General features: G+C 45.0%; 1 protein-coding gene across 1 annotated transcript in view; it reads left to right on the top strand.

The window, feature by feature from the left end:
• Positions 1 to 23,254, top strand: part of GPBP1 (GC-rich promoter binding protein 1) — a 55,676-nt gene that overhangs the window by 5,724 nt on the left and 26,698 nt on the right. The window contains exons 2-5 of the mRNA XM_068271830.1: positions 2,302 to 2,417; positions 11,204 to 11,309; positions 16,676 to 16,872; positions 18,920 to 18,986. Of these exons, the coding sequence (XP_068127931.1) occupies positions 2,355 to 2,417; positions 11,204 to 11,309; positions 16,676 to 16,872; positions 18,920 to 18,986 (433 nt within the window). The 5' untranslated portion in view covers positions 2,302 to 2,354. The remainder of the gene's footprint in view (positions 1 to 2,301; positions 2,418 to 11,203; positions 11,310 to 16,675; positions 16,873 to 18,919; positions 18,987 to 23,254) is intronic.

Raw genomic sequence — 23,254 nt, 5'->3', positions numbered from 1 at the left:
ACATACGTGTGTGTGTGGGAGGGGTTGGTCATCGGGAATTCAAAGGCCGTTACCGCCGCACACCATTGGGTTCTTGCGATTTGACTGCAGTTTTTCCCGCATGCCTGATTGATCCTTTCGACTGCTCTATTGACCTACTCCTAAATAGGACCTTCCTGGAATCCCATATTGTTATTTCAAGTTTTGGCTCAGGTACATTATGGCAGTTCTTGTCAGGGCTGTGGAGTCGAAGTCGGGGCAATTTTGGGCACCCGGAGTCTGAGTTGGCGTCAGTCGTTGATTTCATAAACTGAGGAGTCGGATGATTTTTGTACAAAATCCACAGCCCTGTAAAGTATTAGACTAAGGAGTCGGAGTCGAGGAGTCTGAGTCATTTTGGGTACCCGGAGTTGGAGTCGGAAGATTTTTGTACCGACTCCACAGCCCTGGTTCTGGTAATGCTTATGCATTTCCCATACAGACAAATCTTGAACTGCTGAACTGAATCTGTTCCTTACACTTAAAGGACATCCGAGGTGAAAATAAACTGACGAGAAAAACAATTGTATCTATCCTCATTCTCCTTTCATTCTCTTTTTTTTTTTTTTTTTTTTTTTTTTTTTTTTGTGTCCCAGTTTTATTTTATATTTAAATCTAGTTTTTAAAATTGTACTGTTTCATTTTCTCTGCTTAATAACACTTTTATTGAAGTATATCAGAGCTCAAATCTATGAATTATTGACCTTTTTTATCTTTTTCCTGCTCTAAGAAGCCATTTACTGACAGGAAAGTGTTTTATGGCTATAATTATCAATGAGGGTTATGCTATAATCTGACCCAGTCCCGTCCTGGGCAGAAACTGTCACTCGCATACCGGATGTTTAACTTTTTCAGGCAGAGAAAGAAAAAAGGAACACCGCCTAGTTATTTGTGTGCTTTGCACTGTACATACACATGTCTTATCTCATCATGTCACCTCGGGTATCCTTTAAAGTTAACCAGAGACAAAGCACCCTCATGTATTTTACCATATATATCAGTGGGAACATTAGAGAAAACACCTACCCTGCTCTCTGTTTCATTATTTACTGTTAAGATTGCTTCTTATCAGCCGAGATAAAATCCCTGACTGAGCATTCAGTCTGGCATTGCTATAATGACTCAGCTATAATGATTCCTGAGCATAGCCAGCAGGGGGCAGGATTGGGCTTGAAAACACAGCACAGAAGACAGACTCGGCTATAAAGATTCCTGAGCAAAGCCAGACTGAATGCTCAGTCGGGGATTTTATCGGGGGTGGTAAGAAGCAATCTGAACAGTAAATAATGAAACCAAGAGCAGGGTAGATGTTTTCTCTAATGCTGGGCATACACGGATGGATTGTTCTTATCAGTCGAGCCGCTAATGGCTCGATTGATCATTTCCGGCAGGTCTGATACCCCGCCGGGGACAAGCTGGAATCGATCCGGGCGCCCGCGGGGACAAGCGGGAATTGATCCAGGCGCCCGCGGGGACGCGGTGGGAGTCGAGCTCGACTAATTGAGCCGCCGGGCGACTCGTGTATTCCCAGCATTATGTTCCCACTGATATATATGGTAAAATACATGAGGGTGCTTCGTCTCTGGTTCACTTTAAGTGTTTCTCTGCCAGTCATGAGTTTTATGACCTCCTAATTGGATATCACTTAAAGTTGCGCTGAAGTTTCACTGCTGAAGAACTGTTATTCAGATTCCTTGGATTATTAACCCCTAGAGTGAGTGAAAAGGAACACAGGCTAGTTTTAAGCAGGATTAGGACTACACCAACACATTTGTATTGTTCTGTCACTTCGGGTACTCTTTAAAGGAAAACCGAAGTGACATAATGAAATAGACGTGTATGTACAGTGCCTAGCACACAAATGACTATGCTGTGTTCCTTTTTTATTTTTTTATTTTTTCTCTTTCTCTGCCTGAACGAGTTAAACATCAGGTATGCAAGAGACCGTTTGTCTGGGTCGGGACTGAGTCAAACTGTAGTATAACCCTCACTGATAGGGAATTGCAGCCATAAAACAGTTTCCTGCTAGTAAATGGCTTCTGAGTGCAGGAAAGAGAAAAAAACGGTCAATAGTTCATAGATTTGAACTCTGGCATACTTCAATGCATGTGTCAAATATAAAATTAAACTGTGGGATATCTAAAAAAAAAAAAAAAAAAAGTCATTTGGAGGAGGAGGATAGATACAATTGTGAATCTCATCGGTTTATTTTCACCTCAGAAGTCCTTTGAGTAAAGATGCTGTTTATTTGACTTTTTATGATTTTTTTTTTTTTTTTAATAGGGGCAATGAGGTGTTAAAACCCTGTTTCGCCTTTGCCAAGTGACTTGACCTAAATGGCGCAGCATGACTTTGCTCCAGCCTGGCTTAATTTCCCCACACCACCGCCCTCCACAAAGGTAACCACCTTTTTGTGTTCACATTCTCTGGTATGTTGCATGTAATTTAGTCGAGTGCACCAGCTTTTGCTTAAAGGGAACCAGAGATGAACGTTTCACACAAAATAAACATATCAGTTGATAGCTTGTAAAGAATAAATGCTCTACCTGATAATTTTGCCGCTCTGGTGTGCCTTTTTGGGTGTTTTTTATCCATTATTGCTCCAGGAAAAATCAAATATGGCCGCCGGCTCATATCCCTTCTTCTTCCGGGTTATATGAGTTGTTCTGGATGTGCTGTCTAGGCCCTAGGTTCTCAACGTGTGGTACGCGTACCCCAGGGGGTACTTTTCATGGTTCCAGGGGGTACTCAGGCTTGATGCACTTAACCAAGAATAACAAATTTTGGAGTTTTAGAAAATAAGTCTTATTTAAACAACACCAAACTAGTGTTTGAACTAATTAAAAGCAATAGTAAATGCTTGGAAATTGTTTAAAACCAATTATCATGTACTACGATTTAATATATATTTGTTAAGGGGTACTTACTAGGGGGTACTTGGGTAGTACAGGGTTTTAAAAGGGGTACATACCAATAAAATGTTGAGAAACACTGGTCTAGGCTATATGAGACTATGCTGCTATCTAGGCTAAATGCAGCCTTTCATCTATGTGCTTTCATTTTGGTATGATATCTGCCTGTAGGAAGTGTCTCTCATAGGAATGAAACTGCCGTTATTATCAGTATCTAGTGCACACAGAGCACACAGGGATCATATTACAGCCACAGAGCTTCTCTCTCAGGAGCAGCAGCCTCTCCCATGTCATCACAGCTCTCAGTATGCAAAGCAGGAAATCTAAGCCAGGAGAGGGGAAGGCTTGGGCTTGAAAAGACTACACAGAAGAGTGACTCAGCTATAATGATTCCAGGTCAAACCTCGACTGAATAGTCGGTGCATTCTTATCACAGTTGCTAATAGACTAATTAAGCAGATAACAATGAAACTAAAAGCAGGGTAGGTGTTTACTGTCATGTTCCCACTGATAAATGTAATAAAATACATGAGGGTGCTTCATCTCTGGTTCTCTTTAAGGCTACTTTCCCACCAAGACGTTGCGTTTTAGGGGACGTTATGGTCGCATAACGTGCCCCTAACGTCAGATTGAGCTGCGTTATGCAGCTCTCAAAGCAGCAGCTCCAGGTTAGTGATAGGAAGTCCAGATCTTTTTAAGGATTCGGATCATTTGAATTGGATCATTGAAGAAATCCGTATCTTTGAACCAAATCATTTGAATCATTTTACTAGGGGAGCAGACTGGGGGTGAAATGACTAGCAGGACACGACTTTCCCTGCACTGTACATTCTGTATGTTCCTGTTTCTTCCAGACAGACATCCACTGTGAACCGAATCTTTCATTGTGATGATCCGGATGATTAGACTCACAAAAAAGACCTGGATCAAATTAACGATTCGTTCATGATCCGGACAACACTACAGTCCCACCATGAGTCACCACAGTGCAGTGAATATTAATTAGCCATGTGGCTGGCCGCTGAGGAGGAGGGGAAACCTCCTCCTCCATCATTACTGAGCATGTGCAAACAGTCTAACGCTCCTTAGCCCAGTATAACGTACAGCATTCAGTACTTTGTTTAAACGTGCTGCGTTACTATGTAACGCAACGTGGGCACTGTGAACAGCACATTGATTTTACAGTGCTGTGAGTTAGGCTGCGTTACTGGCTGCTGTAACGTGGGACTTTAACGTCCCACTGTGAAACCAGCCTAAAGGGAATGTTTAACGTTTACCTTATAAAGGTGCCCATAAATCAGACGATATATGGGCAGATCAACTAAAGGCAGCCATACACTGGTCGATTGCCACCAGATCGACCAACAGATAGATCCGTCTCTGGTCTAATCTGATCACAGAGGGATCTATTGGCTGCCCATACAATGCACACAGATTTTTAATTGATTTCAGCATGAAATCTATTCTCAATCTGTGGAGTTGCCGCTGCCTACTGCTCCCAGCAATACATTACTTCTCCGCCGGCACGAGTCCCCGCTGTTCCCTCTGTCCGCGCTGGGCATCATCTCTTTACTTCCTGTCACGTCCTGTGACCAGCGGAAGTTCAAACAGTAGAGGGCGCTCTACTGTTTGAACTTCCCCTGACAGTACGGGACAGGAAGTGAAGAGAAGATGGCCGTCCAGAGAAGGGACAGCGGAGATTTGCGCTGGCGGAAAGTTAATGTATTGCTTTGTCAGGCAATTGAACGCCGCTATCAACACGCTCCCGACCTGCCGGCGATCTAGAGAAATTTCCCGCCGGGACAGATCGGGATCAATCTGTTAGCGTTTACGTTATCAATTTAACAGCAGATTCGATCAGTGTCTCTCTCTCTCTCTCTCTCTCTCTCTCTCTCTCTCTCTCTCTCTCTCTCATCAGAGAGAGATCTGTCGGCTGCCCATACACCACAGGCTGCTCCCTGATCGATTTCAGCATGGAATCTCGGGAATCGGCCTTGTGACACTGCATCCACTGCCTCACTGTGCCCCTTAATGTGAAGTGTGCCATGTGCAGTATATTACCTGTCGATGTCCCCTGCCGGCTCCATCTCCGCACTGCACCCATACACGAGCCCTACGTGGTCGCTGGTGCAACGTGGGCATGTGTGTGACGGCACGCGGGCCCACATATACGCTGGTAACCACGTGAGGCCTGTGTATGTGAGGCAGTACAGAGACGGAGCCTGCAGGGGACGCCGACTGGTAACGTATAGTGTACGGGACACAGGAGGACTCCTTTTACATTAGGAGTGACAGCGCCTGCATGTTTCAGGTGAGTGATTTAGACACTACTGCGCCTAAACGTCAGCAGAACTGCCAGGCAACTGGTAGGGCTGGTGCACACCAGAGCGGTTCGTGAGCATTTTTGAAAATGCTAGCGGTTTGAAAGCCGCCTGGGTAATGTTTTGCAATGGGCTGGTGCACACTAGAGCGTTTTTTTTTTTTCTTCCACAAACGCAAACTCGGGGGCTGCAGCATTTTTTTTAGATCTCTGAGGCGTTTCTGCCTCAGTGTTGAAGTATAGGAAAAGTGGAAAACCGCTCTGAAAAACGCCAGATCAGAGAGGTTTTCCAGGCGTTTTTGTTACAGTAGCTGTTCAGTAACAGCTTTACTGTAACAATATTTGTAATCTGCTACACAAAAACCGCTAGGCATGTTTAGAAAACCTCTCTGAAGGCTCCCTGCACACTGCATGCGATTTCGATTCCGCTTTTTAATCGTTTTTTACATCCGATTCCGATTTTTAATCTTTACTGCATGCTGCATTTTTTGATCCGTTTTTCTGTTGAATGTATTCAGGGAAAATCGGAATTGAAAATCTGAAACGGAATCAGAATCGAAAAACGGACTTGCAGTGTGCAGGGAGCCTTAACATGCCTAGAATCGCTCTAAAAATCTGCTTCAAAAACCCGCTAACGTTTTGCGGATCTGCTAGAGCAGTGTTTCTCAACACGTGGTTCGCGGACCCCAGGGGGTACGCAAGACCCCAGCCGGGGGTACGCAGCCAGGAGGGGGACTCAGTGCAAAACGGGGGAGCATGCCCACACATAGCGGCGGGGAGGGGGTCCCATCCCCCCCTCCTTCACCTGGGCTCCCCCGTCAGCGCTTTCCCCCTCCGACACATTAACACCGGCGGCATGGTAAAAGGAACGTGGACCTACTTCCGCGTTCCACGCCGGAGATTCTTCTCTGTTAGCGATGACGCTGCTTCCTGTTTATCAGGAAGTTGCGTCAGGCTCAAAGAAGATCGGACCTCCAGCGTGGAACGCAGAAGTTTGTGTTCCTTTCACCATGCCGCTGTAATGTGTCGGAGGGGGGAAAGCGCTGATGGGGGAGCCCAGGTGAGGGAGGGAGTGGACCCCCCTCCCCGCCGCTATGTGTGGGCATCGCTCCCCTCATGCGCTGCGTCCCCCTCCTGGCTATACTTGGGGCACCCATGCCTGGCTATACTGGGGGGCACCCACACCTAGCTGTACTTGGGGGCACCTATACATATCTATACTGGAGGCACCCATGCCTGGCTATACTAGGGGCACCCATACCTAGCTGAACTGGGGGCACCTATACCTAGCTATACTTGGGCCACCTATACTTAGCTATACTGAAGGCACCTATACCTGGGGGAACCTATACCTAGCTATACTGGGGCCACCTATACCTTGCTATACTGAGGGCACCTATACCTTACTATACTGAGGGCACCTATTCCTAGCTATACTGGGGCCACCTATCCTGGGGGGCACTTATACCTATCTATACTGGGGGCACCTATACCTAGCTATACTGGAGGCACACATGCCTGGCTATACTGGAGGCACCCATACCTAGCTATACTGGGGGCACCCATGGCTGGCTATACTGGGGGCACCCATACCTAGATGTACTGGGGCACCCATGCCTGGCTATACTGGGGGCACCCATGCCTAGCTATACTGAGGACACCTATACCTGGCTATACTGGGGGCACCTATAACTAGCTATATTGGGGCCACCTATACCTAGCTATACTGAGGGCACCTATACTGGAGCAGGCACCTATACCTCGCTATCTATACTGGGGGCACCAATACCTGGGGGGTGTACACACACACACACCACACACACCACACACACACCACACACACCACACACGTGCGCGGCACTTGGTAGGGGGTACTTGGCTCAAACTGAATTGCGATAGGGGTACTTGGCTCGAAAAAGTAGAGAAACACTGTGCTAGAGGTTTTTGGTGTGCACTGGGCCTCATTGTTTAAAAGGAAGTAAAAGCCTCCATATACCTCTGTTCAGGTGTCTTTTAAAGAGACCTCAGCACCAGCATTTTTTAAATTTAACATCCCCATATGGGAGGTTCATAAGTGTGTGCCACTGGCGTGAACCTCACTACTTACCTACGGGATGTTGCTCTTTTGGCCTGTGGCCCGTAAGGGATGCGCTGTCTTCTCCACAGACCGGCAGCATCTGCCAAATTTTGTAGTTCCCGGGAGTGTCTTGCATGCGCTGCAATGCATGCTGGGAGGTGTAGTACGTGGATGCACGTACAGCTATGCATTCCTACTTGGTGTGTGCTGAAATGCTTTTAACCACTTAAAGGAAATCTTAAGTCTAATTAAAAAATGAGTTTTTTACTTATCTGGGGCTTGTTTCAGCCCTCTGGAGTCGTCCTGTGCCCACGACATCAGCGTCGACCCCTGCAAAGCTGGCCAGCCATGCGCCTCTTCGCCGTGCTCCTGCAGCCGTGTGCATGCGCAGAGCGCCCCTGGTGGCGACCTCCCCAGATTTGCAGGAGTCACTGCTGCTGGCTATAGGGACTCAGACTGACATCGTGGGCACAGGACGACTTCAGGGAGGAGGCTGCAAGAAGCCCCGGGTAAGTTAACTCAATTTTTATTTAGACTTAAGTCCTTTAGGTACCAAGTCTCTGGGACTTTCTGATAAAAAAAAAAAACATGGCTTAACGGTGTCACGCCACACGGACCTAATCACCGTGACACAGGGTCAGGAGCCAATGAAATCAGCTCCTGACCGGCTCATGGAGCTCTGCTGTTATGCCGACAGCAGAGCAAGTGGGCTGCGGCAACTGGAGAGTGGTGAGATCAGCGGGAGGGTGCGACACGGTAATTGAAATCTACACCCTGGCAGGGACAGCAGGTCCCAAAGAGGGAGTAGATTTCAATTACCATGGTCCAGAAGCGGTTAATGTCCGCAAAAAACAAACAAAACCAACACAAATAAACACACAAAACAAAACCGTGTAGAGAAATAGTTTGCAAGAGAGAAGGAAGTAGACCTGTTACATGCAGATTATTTTACCGCAGCAAGTTTACTATCAATGCAAATACAAAATAACTTACAACATTTATACTGCAATGTCAGTATTTTAAAATGGAGTAAAATCATTGTTGCAAGTAATTTTATATGGTTAACAGGGCACAGTGTAAATACCCTTTCGTATACAATTGCTTGAAAAACTGCGCTGATAATAAAATACGGGGTTTCACTGGTGGTGCGCTGCTCTACATACACATAAATCTCAATGTTCAACCAATAGCTGCGCACTTAGATACTGCAAAACAAGTGTATCTCGTTCTCATCTCGTCCTACACGGCAGATAGTGTGAAGTTCTTCCTAAATGACCTCCGGGTTGCAGTGACCAATTCTTGCGGTAAATCGCCTCCACCACACCCCACGCAGTGGGAACTCACCGCATACAAATGACCCTCTATTAGATGGGTCTCCAGCGCCTATGCGGTCATCTGGCCGCCTCCTGCCATTCAAGAATTCTCCTCCACAAAGATCACTCTGCTGCAGTATCAATACACCTCAAGAAAACATAACCAGAGCTCCCATAGCGTAAAATTGTAAAATCACTTTAATTTTAAAAGAAATGCACACTTACAAACGTGTCCGGTGTTTAAGGCACAGAGTTTTTGTGGGCTCCACCCCAATCGTGGGCCGCCCGGTCGGCTTGGCTGCGCTGGTTAGTTTGGCCTCCCTCTGACTCCTCACGTCTTCCCCCCTGTGTTGTCTCCACGTCTGCTGGCCGCGTGCGCTTTACCGGTTTCGTCGCCTGTAGCGACTCATCAGAAGCATGCGCGGCAGTGTGAAAGCTACCTTTTATACCTAATAAGTCGCCCCCCCCCCCCCCTTCTCGTTCCCCTCCCCATACCCCTAACCCGGAATGGCTGGCTCTCATACTCTCTCCACCAATGGAGGAGCGCCTACCCGGAACTCCTTCTGGCCAGGCGTCTCCTTGGTTACGCTGTTTTTTTCAGCGTGCAGCACTAGTTCCGCTACGTCATCCTGACGAGACTCGAGTGTCGCGTAAACACTCGAATCTGGACCTGTTGCCATCTAGTGTTTTTATTTCTCTAACTGCATCACTCAATGCTTACATTCCTATTTTAATGCGGCCTTCTGGCCGCATTATCTGGTGATGTCTCCATCTATGCCCCCTAGTGGCTGCTCCTCCTACATCTTCTATTGAGAATTTGGCCTAATAACTAGGCTTTTTCCCTTTGCACAGTCTGCTTCTCTGGGGGCCAGTGGGATTTTGCCCTAACAGCATTATGATGCATATCATTCATTTTCATAACAACAAATTAATACATACAACATTTTTCACATTTGTTTTTCCCTAAAGGTATTCCATACTATTTTTGCTCAAAATTATCTTTTTTTTTTTTTTTTTTTTTTTTGCTCAATTCGAAAAACCCGCTTGTGCCAAACTTATCTTTCCAACATTTCCTTTCTCACACTGTGCAAAAATTTTAAACTACAAAAGTGAGTGTCGCCCTTTTCCAAAGAGCCACTTTTAATTAACAAGTGCAAGAAATATATATAGAGATAATAATAATAGTGACCCCCCCCCCCCCCCCTTTCCTCCAATATTAGCTCCATTCTAACTTTAAGTGACAGTATTGTGGGTTTTCAGAATTGGCTTCTACTCACTTTTAGGTTTCTCAGTCATTACTAAAACAGCAAATTAAATCAATATCGGTGGTTAACCCTTTCGGTTTCCGTGTATCCAACATATACTGTAGGTCCATCCATCCATCAAAGAGAGACCAGATGGATCTATATGTTGGATACACTGAAACCGAAAAGGTTAAACACCGATATTGATTTAATTTGCTTTTTAAGTACCGTAATGACTGAGAAACCTAAAAGTGAGTAGAAGCCAATTCTGAAAACACACAATACTGTCACTTAAAGTTAGAATGGGGCTAATGAATATCGGAGGAAGGGGGGGGGGGGGGGGGTCACTATTATTATCATATTTTATTTTATTTTATCACTTTTGTAGTATGACATTTTTGCACAGTGTGAGAAAGGAAATGTTGGAAAGAGCTGTGTAAAGGGAAAAAGCCTAGTTATTAGGCCAAATTCTCAATAGAAGATGTAGGAGGAGCAGCCACTAGGGGGCATAGATGGAGACATCACCAGATAATGCGGCCAGAAGGCCGCATTAAAAGAGGAATGTACGCATCGAGTGATGCAGTTAGAGAAATAAACACTAGATGGCAACAGGTCCAGATTCGAGTGTTTACGCGACACTCGAGTCTCGTCAGGATGACGTAGCGGGACTAGCGCTGCACGATGAAAAAACAGCGTAGCCAAGGAGACACCTGGCCGGAAGGAGTTCCATTGGTGGAGAGAGTATGAGAGCCAGCCATTCCGGGTTAGGGGTATGGGGAGGGGAACGGTGTTTAAGGCACAGAAAACTCTGTGCCTTGAACAACGGACACGTTTGTAAGTGTGCATTTGTTTAAAATTAAAGTGATTTTACGCTATGGGAGCTCTGGTTATGTTTTCTTGAGGTGTATTGCAGCGCTCTTTGTGGAGGAGAATCCTTGAATGGCAGGGGGCGGCCAGATGACCGCATAGGCGCTGGAGACCCATCTAATAGAGGGTCATTTGTATGCGGTGAGTTCCCACTGCGTGGGGTGTGATGGAGGTGATTTACCGCAAGAATTGGTCACTGCAACCCGGAGGTCATTTAGGAAGAACTTCACACTATCTGTCGTGTAGGACTGTCTTGCATGAGAAAGATAGACACTTGTTTTGCAGTATCTAAGTGCGCACCCTTTAGTATAAGTCTACTAAGTTTCAGTGAACCAAAACTTTCTTCTTGCACTGATCATTACAGGACTGACATTTGAGGTTGTTTTTTTTTTTTTTTTTTTTGCATCTCTCTGTGTGTAACTCTGCTTAGAAATACTTGTTTCCTGCTGCAGACCTCTTTGAACAGTGACAAGCCTTCAGAAAGCCGCTACAGCGTGATCCGAAGACGTCACAATTCTTCTGACGCGTTTGACGCTGCTCTTGGACGTTCAAACGGAGGTATATCTGTCGTTCTGATTTGTCTGCCGGTCCAGCAAAACAGACACAGGGAAATAATCTGACGGGTCACAGATTAATCAGGGGTGGGTGACAGATTAGTGAATTGTACAAGAGGCCACAGGAATTTTTTTTTTTTTTTTAATTTGTAGACAATTTAAGGTGGCCACACACTCATCGATTTCCCATTTGATATCTTGCAGATTCGATTCATTTGCTGGGAATAGATTTCAGAAAATTAGAGATCAGTTTTTGATCGATTTTGACAAAGTGATCAAAATTATTGATCGGACAGGATGGAAATTTTAAAACCATCGCGGATAGGACAAGAGCGCTGGCAGATGGATGGCCTATATAGCTTTGCACTGCACGGAACAGTGCAACTCTGCAGTTCGATCGATTTTCAATCGATTCGCTGATGGAAAATATTGGAAATTGATGTGCAGTGTATAGAAGGAATAGATTCCTTCTGAATCGATTCTTTTCAGTAAGGAATCGATTGTTTTGGAACATTGGGTAGAAATCTTTAAAGGCAGGCAATGATGGGCAGATTCGACCAAGAGACAGCTCTTTCTTTGATCGAATCTGATTAGAGAGAGATCGGTGGGCTGCTGATACACCGCAGGCCGATTCGTAATACATTTTGTGCTGAAATCGATCCTGAATCGGCCTTGTGCGCCGTATCTGCCACCTTACAGCTGTTCCCCTAATGCAGGGGTCTGCAACCTTTAAGACATAAGGAGCCACTTGGACCCGTTTCCGAAAAGAGAGAAAAAACTGGGAGCCGCAAAACTATATGCACAAATCGTTAGCAGATATGACCCCCGTATGCACAAATCCTTCAGCAGATATGACCCCCATATGCACAGCTCGTTAGCAGATATGACCCCCATATGCACAGCTCATTAGCAGATATGACCCCCGTATGCACAGCTCATTAGCAGATCTGAAAAAAAAAATTTACTCACCTAGTCAGAAGACCTCCTGTCACGATGTCCTCCTGTCCCGACCTTGTGATGCGCAACTCCCACGATCCTCCTCCTACGTCACGTCCTGCCTGCCTGCATTACACTGCAGGGCTACGGGAAAACGGCCGCCCGAAGCCCTGCACTGCACTGGTCCAGCGGCCTCTCTGATAGGCTGCCGGCCAGCGACAGCTCACGCGTCACGCGCGCCGTAGCCAGTCAGCCACTGACACCGGAGCCGCCTAGGAGCCGCGGCGAAGGTGGAAAAGAGCCGCATGCGGCTCCGGAGCCGTGGGTTGCCGACCCCTGCCCTAATGTATAAATGTGCATGTCTGTGTGTATATGTACAGGGTGGGCCATTTATATGGATACACCTTAATAAAATGGGAATGGTTGGTGATATTAACTTCCTGTTTGTGGCACAATAGTATATGTGAGGGGGGGGTAAACTTTTCAAGATGGGTGGTGACCATGGCGGCCATTTTGAAGTCAGCAATTTTGAATCCAACTTTTGTTTTTTCAATAGGAAGAGGGTCTTATTGGGAATTTTACAGGAAAAACAATGGTGTGCTTGGTTTTAACACAACTGTATTCTTTCATGAGTTATTTACACGTTTCTGACCACTTATAACATGCGTTCAGTGTGCTACCCATTGTGTTGGATTGTCAATGCAACCCTCTTCTCCCACTCTTCACACACTGATAGCAACACCGCAGGAGAAATGTTAGCACAGCCTTCCAGTATCCATAGTTTCAGGTGCTGCACATCTCTTATCTTCACAGCATAGACCATTGCCTTCAGATGACGGTGTGGTATATGGGGTACAAAGATAGTGAGGCCATTCTTCATCAATGGAAACCTCAAGGCCACTGGATATGCAAAACTGCTACATGATGATGTGTTTCCCTCTTTATGCACTGAAGCTGGCACGTTCCCTGAGTTTTTCCAGCAAGATGGTGCACCACCACATTATGGGTGTCAGGTCCGAGCATTCTTAGATGAACAGTTTCCTGGAAAGTGGATTGGTCATCGTGGGCCAGTTGAATGGCCCCCAAGGTCTCCCGATCTGAACCCCTTATTTTAAACTCAAACATCAGCCTAAAATACAACCAGTCATGTCCACTGGAAGCTAACCTATATTGTAGGATAAACAATAAATAGGGAACTGGGGTCATCGACCCAAACACTAAATCATGAACAAACAAGAACGAAGTATATAGTGTAAAAAGGTCCAAGTACAAGGGCCCTAAAGTGCGTAAATCAACCTAAACTTTCAGAAATCACTACAAATATGGGTATACAGTATTGCTAAGAAGAATTCACCCGTGCAAATAAAATACGGATCAGTAGATGTCAAAGTGAAATAAAGAAGACTAGCCCGCTGTGAAAAAAGACAATCCTACCAGTTGCGCCGAAGCTACATCCCTGATGTAGCTTCGGCGCAACTAGTAGGATTGTTTGGCCGCCCGGGTCCTCGTACAGACGTATACTGCGGTAAGCTCCTCGCAGCTCTCCTGATCTATACTGCTCTCTTTATTACTCTGTATATTCACGGTTATTCACCATGACAATTGCCTTTGGATGGATCTTATTATAGACTCTTTTTTTCACAGCGGGCTTTTCTTCTATATTCCACCTTGAGGTCTATTGATCCGTATTTTATTTGTACGGGTGAATTCTTGTTAGAATTACTGTATACCCATATTTGTAGTGTTTTTTTGAAAGTTTAGGTTGATTTACGCACTTTAGAGCCCTTGTACTTGGACCTTTTCACACTATATATGCACTAGCACTTTAGGAATGTTTTGCACATAATTTTCCATGCTAATGCATTTTTATGGAAGAATAGTAATATAATACTGAACAGGGAGCAGTGTGTTCTTGGTCCAGCGCCACACCAACAATCATTATACCAATATATTATTTATGATGCAAAATGCAGGTGTTACGGACAATTGATTGGATCGATACACTGTATTATATGAATTGTTGGTAAATAAAGATCCTTTTCTAATGATGAAAATGTAGTGATCATGTATTAATTTATATATAAAGGAAACTACTTTGTTCTTGTTTGTTCATGATCTGACCCCCTTAGACTTTTATCTTTGGGGTTATCTGAAGGCAGTGGTCTATGCTGTGAAGATACGAGATGTGCAGAACCTGAAACTACAGATAATGGAAGCCTGTGCTAACATTTCTCCTGCGGTGGTGCTATCAGTGTGTGAAGAGTGTGAGAAGAGGGTTGCATTGACAGTCCAACACAACGGGCAGCACATTGCACATATTTTATAAGTGGTCAGAAACTTGTAAATAACTCATGAAAGAATAAAGTTATGTTAAAACCAAGCACACCATTGTTTTTTTGTGAAATTCCCAATAAGTTTGATGTCACATGACCCTCTTTCTATTGAGAAAACAAAAGTTGGATTCGAAATGGCCGACTTCAAAGTGGCCACCATGGTCCCCATTCATCTTGAAAAGTCCCCCCCCCCCCCCACATATGCTAATGTGCCACAAACAGGAACTTAATATCACCAACTATTCCCATTTTATTAAGGTGTATCCACATAAATGGCCCACCCCATACATTACCTGTCCTGTGTTGCATTGCCCGTCCGTCTTCTGAATACGCCACTCTTCCACTAGCTGTATACACATATGGAAGAGATGTGGTTTCAGAAGACGGATGGGCACCGTGACTCAGGACAGGTAATGTATAAATGCACACAGACATGCACATCTATACACTGCGGGAACAGCGCCGGGGGTTTCATCGCGTTTGTTGCGCCACCTGGTATTTTCTGGCTATTTTTAAATGCTATACCTGGTATTTTCTGGTATTTTTAAATGCTATACCTGGTATTTTCACCACTTTTTTTTTTTTTTTTTTTTTTTTTTTGCTTTACTAAAACTCAAAGCAAAACACAGTTCCTCAAAGAAGCATATTATTTTGTGGGCTGTTTGCAAAATGAAATCCCCATTTCTAAAAAAAAACCCTTATGACTAACCAATATAGATTATTACAATGTTTTTATTTTTTGTTTTCAATATGCCCTTACATTAGCAGATACAGGCATAGCTCCTTCCTCAGTACCAGCAGCTCCTCCCATCTCATCACAGCTCTCTGTGATGCTGTGAGTATACAGAATAGGAAAGCAGAAGGGGGCAGGCTTGGGCTTGAAAAGACATCAGAGAAGACAGACTGAGCTATGATTCCTGAGCAAAGCCAGACTGAATGCTCAGTCAGGGATTTTATCAGGGCTGATAACAAGCAGACTGAACAGAGCAGTGAAGGATGAAACAGAGCAGGGTAGGTGTTTTCTCCAATGTTCCCACTGATAGATATAGATATATATATATATATATATATATAGAGCGATAGAGAGATATAGAGAGAGATAGATAGAGGGAGGGAGGGAGAGAGAGAGAGAGATAGATATAGTAAAATACATGAGTGCTTCATCTCTGGTTCACTTTAATGGCTAAGAATCAGGGCTCCGAATGTCAATTTCTCTGCAGCCTGACTGTAGTAAGAATTTACCTTCACTGATAAATACTTACAGGTCATAAATTCCTGCATGGCCAAAAAAAGGACTGGAAACATTATTATTTACTTGAGGGAACAGTTTAAACCAAAATAACACTATGGGATTTCAGGACTGTCCTATTTAATATTAGGACAATAGGCAGTTGTGTTTCTCAACAATTTGTTTCACTTCAGGTTTGCTTTTAGCTTTTGCTTTTACGATTGATACTTAAAGGACAACTGAAGTGAGAGGGATATGGAGACTGCCAAATTTGTTTGTTTTGAAGCAATACCAGTTGCCTGGCTGTCCTGCTGATCTTCTGCCTCTAATGCTAGGAACACACCATACAATTTTGTGTTCGATAGATGGTTTGATAGATAATTTCCGTCCTGTCCGATATTTAATTCCGATCGTTTTTCTGGGCTATTTCTTATAGACGTGAATGGAAATTGATAAGAAAAGATAAACGAATCAAATCAGTTGAATAGAAAATCAACCGAAAAAATGCTTCATGTGTACCTAGCATAATACTTTAAGCCATAAACCCTTAACAAGCATGCAGGAGGTCAGGTTTTTCTGATATTGTCAGATCTGACAAGATTAGCTGCATGCTTGTTTCTGGTGTTGTTCAGACACAACTGCTGCTAAATAGACCAGCAGGGCTGCCAGGCAGCTGGTATTGTTAAAGGAAATAAATATGGCAGCCTCCATATTCTTCTCACTTCAGTTGTCCTATAATTTATAGGTGACCAGTTTCTGGCACTGTGAGGCCTCCCGGAGTGGTGTGAGGTCTGGAGTCGGCTGCAGAGTATTATAACGATGACTGAATTGTCCTCCTGCCAAGCAATAACTGGCCTCCTGTTTTTTGTGAAGGTAATTCTGGAAGAAAAGAGAAGACTGGCTGGCCCTCACAGGGTAGGAATGGATCTGAGAACGGTACAGGGTCTCGTTCTCGAAGTAGCACATTCCACGGGGGTAGAAGCCATGGGCACCACGAAGGCAGATCTTTAGAGAACAAAACACGAAGAGATGAGCGTGGAAGACGCAAGCAGTTTGAAGCTGAAGAGTTCGTGAGTATAGGATGGATTTCATCTTCACACAACTGTTCTTGAAGAGACTCGGAGATGAGTCTTCCTGCCTTTTTTTACTTACCCGGGGTCTACCTCCAGTCCCATAAGCATGTATGTGTCCCTCACCATCGTCCTGCGATCGTCCGTTCAGCCGCCGCCAACTCCCGGTACGCGGCTCAGTGACTGAGTGGCGCCAGCTGGGGCGCAGAAGGTCTGCCACTGACGTCACTGAGTCGCTTACCGCGGCTGAACAGGACATCGTAGGAGGATGTCGAGGGACACAGGCATACTTATGGGGCTGGAGGAAGCCCTGGGTAAGTTTAAAAAAAAAAAAACAGGAAGACTCCTCTGAGTCTCTTTAAAGCAGCAGGATCAGCCATAATATCCCAGGGAAAAAAACCCACATATATAAGAAGATAACTACTTATTCTGCTTACATAACAGTTGTATCGTACTGTATATGTTTCGATTTATGCAGATTTTATAAAGTAAATAAAGAGAATTATGTTCCTGCCATTTACCATCATGATTTCTTCTAACTCGGGTGTCAAACACAAATACAAAGTGGACCGAAATTGTACACTGGGGCCTAGTCGCAGGCCAACCTCAATGTCTACTGGCCACCTTCCTCCCTTATAAAGTTTCCTGGTGTCTAATGGGCCCCTCCAGCCCAAATACAGTTCCCTGGTGTCTAGAGGTCCCCACCCTCCTCTATACAGTTCCCTGGTGTTTAGTGCTTTTCCCCCCTACCTCCCCATATGGCTTCTCTGGTGTTCTAGGGCTTCACCTCCACTGTAGCTTCCTTGGAGGTCTAGAATGGGCCAAACATAATGCAAAGTGGGGAAACCACTTGAGGGCTAAATTGAATGACTCTGAGGGCCAGATTTGGCCCGTGGGCCGGAGTTTGACATGTATGCTCTAACTGAAGCCAATCCTGGTGTCATTTTCTTCCTTACTTTATGCTATAAAACAACTTGTATAAAACAACCATTAGGGCTTTAAAATAAAACCCACGCTTTTAGCACATACAGCAGACGTTATATCAGAGTAGCAGGAAAACAATGCCTAAAAAGTGACCACTTGTGCCATAAATTCCAGGTTTCGTTGGTTGACACCCCCTTTCTGAAAGTTTGCCATGGCAGTGTTCTGCCTTTCCAAAGACTGCTAAGATATTGTCATCCGTGGATGGGAGGAGCCTCGTAGTGTGGCCCGAGATGGACTCTGCTTCTATGTGTACCACTGAGCCAGCCTGTCAAAGGTGAAGAGAGAAGCAGTGTCAGCCACAGTATGATGCAAAGGGAAGCTTAGTATTAAGGCAAAACTAATGTAAATCTCCAAACAAAAGAAACAAATGCGGCAATGCAGAGCTCCAAATGTTTTGCAGACATTTTATTCTATATACTATATTAAAAGTGCCTCAAATAGGACAAACTGGGTGTGTTCAACAGCTGGGTGAGAGCAGGCTGGGTGCATGGGGATAAATGGAGCAGCTAACACTGCCCCTCTTCCCCATGTCACGCACATAATGGGGACCTACAAGTGCTGAGAGTAAACCACGAATTTCGGGCACCTTCAGTTTTGTATTAACTTATGTCTCAGCACTAAAAGTAGTTTTCATTTGGACAGGCTATGTGTTTCGTGGGTGCAAGCACTCTTCCTCAGGCCAATTTTCTAAAGCCAAATAGTTCTGAGCACCTTTCAAGCAACAAGTGTAAGTTAACCCACCTGCTGGGGTCCACAAAAGTTCTAATTCAAGTTTTGTTCCGAATGTGGTTTTTAAATCCTCATCCCTACTTGGCACCCGTGCTTGGCTGCCATAGTGAAGCTGTGCAGGATCACTGGCAGCAACTGGAATTTTTATTTCATGTCCCTCTATCTGCAGTGTTTGCTTGTATTGTATTGAGATTTCAAACTGCTATTCCGTGCAAAAGGCTGGGAGTTCTCATTTGTAAAATGGCTTTCTTTGTTTTTGCGCTATGTATATAATATTGCTTTGATGTGTGCAGTGTATTTAATGGCCACCTTTGTGTTGTTATACCTTTTACAGCCTTCTCTGAATCCTGAACATGACAAAGAAGAGAACCAAAATAAGTCTCTCTCTGCGGGAGTCTGGGGTGAGTCTTGCTCATACATACAAATAAGCAAGTGTTCAGTTGTGATCATAAGTTTACATACCCTGGTAGAATTTATGATTTCTTAACCATTTTTCATTGAATATCAGTAACACAAAAACTTTCCTTTCACTCATGTTTAGTGTTTGGCCAAAGCCATTTATTGTCCAACTACTGTTAACTCTTTTTAGATCATAATCACTACCCGATACCCCTAATTAAAAGTTTACATACCCCAGTTCTTGATACTGTGTATTGGCCCCCTTTAAAGTAGCAGGGCCAGCCCTACTATCCCAGGAAAAGGAACAACTAAATATATAAGTAGATAACAACCTTTTCTACTTATATAACAGATGTATTGTATTGTCCACATTTTCATTTCAGGGGATTGTATACAGTAAATAGGATGGAAAATGCCAGGAATCGTTTTCTCTTTAACTCCCTCGGCCAATCAGTGAGGAGCAGCAATGTGGGAGGGGTGATGACAAGCTTCCTTCTCGGCGGCACTGTACCACATAGAGCCAGGCTGACAGCAATATGATTTATTATAGCAGAAACCTTTCTGAATACATTGGAGTGCTTGCAATGCAGGGTGAGGCTGCAGGCTGCATAATAAACAGAGCAGAGGGTAAATGGAATTTGATTCTGTGGCTGACATTCCTTCTTTAAAGGGAAGGTTCAAGCAAAATAAAAAAATGAGTTTCACTTACCTGGGACTTCTACCAGCCCCATGCAGCCATCCTGTGCCCTCGTAGTCACTGCTGCTCCAGTCCCCCGCTGGCAGCATGCCGACCTCGGGGGTCGGCGGGCCGCATTGCGTACATTTTTATGCATTCCCGCTAGTGCAGGAACATTAACACATACATTTTTGGTTCAATGCTTAAATTTTTACGCATTGAACCAGTAATGCGTAAAAATGTATGTGTTAATGTTCCTGCACTAGCGGGAATGCGTAAAAATGTACGCAATGCGTCCCGCCGACCTCCGAGGTCGGCAAGCTGCCAGCGGGGGACTGGAGCAGCAGTGAGTGACTACGAGGGCACAGGATGGCTGCATGGGGCTAGTAGAAGCCCCAGGTCAGTGAAACTCATTTTTTTTTATTTTGCTTGGACATTCCCTTTAACATCAATGACAGGTTGAAGTATTTCGTGGTAGTTGTGAATGATCCTCTTTATCTTCTCAAACAGTAAAGCGTCCCATTTTTCCTGGAAAAAAAAGCCTCTAGTCCCCATACATTCTTGGGCTATCTTGCATGAGTAGCACATTTGAGGTCTCCCCAGAGTGGCTTAGATACTGAGGTCAGGCGACTGAGATGGCCAGTCCAGAACCTTCAGATTCTGTTGCTGTTGCCAATGACCAGTCGACTTGGCCTTCTGTTTTGGATTTTTGTCATGTTGGAAATGGCCAGGTATGTCCCATCCTCCGCTTCCTGGCTGATGAGTGCTAAAAAATCGGCTCCTGACCGGCTCACTGAGCTCTGCTGTCATAGCGATGGCAGAACGGGTGGCCTGCAGCGTCACAGTTGGTGGTAGCGGCTGGTCCGTGCGACGCACGAATTGAAATCTACATTCAAGGAAAACTGGCCCCAAATGACGCAGATTTCAATTAGGCTGGTCCGGAAGCTGTGAAGGGTTAGTGAACCAGTGCTTTATTTGTGCAGTTGAAGTTGGACTGCAGCTTTACTCTCCTGAAAAATAATTAGAAACCATAACATTTTTTTTATTTTCCTTTTAGAGAGGGGGGGCTTTGAAAACACACATGATAGGATAGTGCTAAAAAGTTCAATAAGTCGCCATTTCTTTGTGTGGGAGCTAAATGTACAGTAGGAATGCAGTTAGGATGCAAAACATGGCTCAGACCTCAAACTAAGATTTTCAACCCTTAAACCTAAAATCAGTATATGGGACTCCTGGATAAGTCCTTCAGATACCGTTATTTTTCTCACACAGAGCCAGATTTACCATAAGGCACTGTAGTCACATGTCTACAGGCGCCTGATGACGGAAAGGCACCTCACTCCCCTCCCCTGGTGCCTCCTCCCTTCCTTCCCTATGCAGAGTCCCAAGCAGAGCGTTAATGAGGTTACTCACCCAGCTCTTGGCATTCCGCTGATGAGATCTCCCTTCAGTCAGGGGTACCACTAGCTACTTAAAACTGAGGGTACCTCTTGCTGCCTAATACTTGGCGGCACATCTAGCTACTAAATATTGAGGGTACCTCTGGTTACCTAATACTAAGAGACACCTGTGGCTAGCTATGACAGGCAAGGGAAGAAGTGAAAGCTGGGCCAGCCAGCACACTTACGGAGTGGTTCGGGGGTTTGTAGGTTTATGGATGGCGAAGTCAAGGGTGCCAGGACATCTGTGCCTATAGGCTCCTGTGATGTAAATGCCGGCTTGCTCTCACAAGTTTATTTGCACTTCAGGTTTGCCTCAGTCAGTGCTTGTAAAGAAGCAATAATCTTGAATGCGTTTTGTGGTCTTGTTTGTATGGATGACTCCTGCAGCATGCATCTTCTGTGTGGCGCACAATGTGTCCAAGGTTTTTTGACGTCAGTAGAAGCCTTGCCCTTGTTTCACTGCTGATGTTTACGTCAGACTGTTTTGTTGTTTTTTTTTGTTTTGTTTTGTTTTTTTTTCCTTCTATACCGCCAAATGAGTACTCCTCTGCAGCGGCCAACAATGGAAGGGCTTCTGTGACAGGCTGAAATGTTGCCAGGTATCCTTTATGGTGTGACAGGCGCTGGTATCTATGGATGCGCAAGTCTGACAATGGTGTGCAGAGGGGGAAGAGGCTTCATTCTGAGCCCACATGTTATTGTTCATGTCATTGATTCATAGACATGAAATACTGAAAGCCAGCATAGTGACTGCTGATAAAGCAGTAAGTGGAATGTCTTGAATATTTTTATTTATTTTTTTGTCGTTTAAAGTGGATGACATCAAGAACGCTTGTATTTAAGTGGTCAACAAACGTGGTGCTTTCTTCCAACAGGCATTTAACCTCCTGAGCGATAATTCCGAGCTGAGCTCGGGGTATATCGCGCAGGAGGATTTCTCGGGCCCTGGTGGGCCGATTTGCATAATTTTTTTTTTTTGTTACACGCAGCTAGCACTTTGCTAGCTGCGTGTAACTTCCGATCGCCGCCGATCCGCCGCTACCCGCCGTGCCGCGCAGTCCCCCCCCAGACCCCTTGCGCAGCCTGGCCAATCAGGGCCAGGCAGCGCTGAGGGGTGGATCGTGACTCCCTCTGACGTCATGACGTCGGTGACGTCATCCCGCCCCGTCGCCGTGGCGACCGGGGAAGCCCAGCAGGAAATGCCGTTCTGAACGGGATTTCCTGCTTACTCTGATCACCGAAGGCGATCGGAGTGGGTGCAGGGATGCTGCTGCGCAGCGGCTATCATGTAGTGAGCCCAGGGCTCGCTACATGATTTAAAAAATAATTTTTTTTTTAAAAAGTGATGCGCCCCCTCCTGGGCGATGCAATTGTATCGCCCAGAGGGTTAAAGTGTAACACCAGTCACAGTAAAAGAGTATTTTATTTCCATGTGGCTGGTCTGATATACAATAACTTAGAATTTACATTATTATTATTTTTTTTTTATATACTGGTATTTATAGCGTCAACATCTTCCGTAGCTCTGTGCATAGTGCAAACCCTGATTTCTTACATAGTTACATAGTCAGTTTGGTTGAAAAAAAATTTGTCCATAAAGTTCTCTTCCACCACCGCTCTGCACTGTGGGTCGGCCTCTGGGTTCTGATCACACGGCATATCATGTGATCGGGACTCCCAAGAGGATGTTGGCCGTGTAGTGCCGCAGGTGGAGGAAGAGAATGGGAAAGCAGATCCAGCCATCTGGACAGGTAACTATGACCGCTCCCTGCACCTATTTTACATGGCTGCGTTTTCTCACCGGATGTAATGGGTGGGGTCTCTAAAAGTTTAGGCCCCATTCACACTCTGCAATGCAAGAATGCAATCACAAACGCCTATTGTTTTTACTTGATCATCGATTTTGTGGCTATTGCGATTTTTATCCCAATGAATGAGAATCTCAATGCAATCGCTGGGAAAATGTGGCATGCAGCAGGATTGCAATCAGAGGAATTCTGAATGTATGCTAGTGTGAGACATAAAACTACTGAAACAGACATCACCATGACAGCCAGACAACTGGCATATTTTTTTTTTTTTTAAACAAAAATGGCAGCCTCCAGGGGCGTAACTAAAGGGGAGCAGCCCTTGCGACTGCAGGGGGGCTGGA

The sequence above is a fragment of the Hyperolius riggenbachi genome, chromosome 1 (assembly GCF_040937935.1).
Source record: "Hyperolius riggenbachi isolate aHypRig1 chromosome 1, aHypRig1.pri, whole genome shotgun sequence".
Classification (NCBI taxonomy): Eukaryota; Metazoa; Chordata; class Amphibia; order Anura; family Hyperoliidae; genus Hyperolius; species Hyperolius riggenbachi.
The sequence above is the reverse complement of the archived record's forward strand: the minus strand, read 5'-3'. Positions and strand labels throughout refer to the sequence as shown.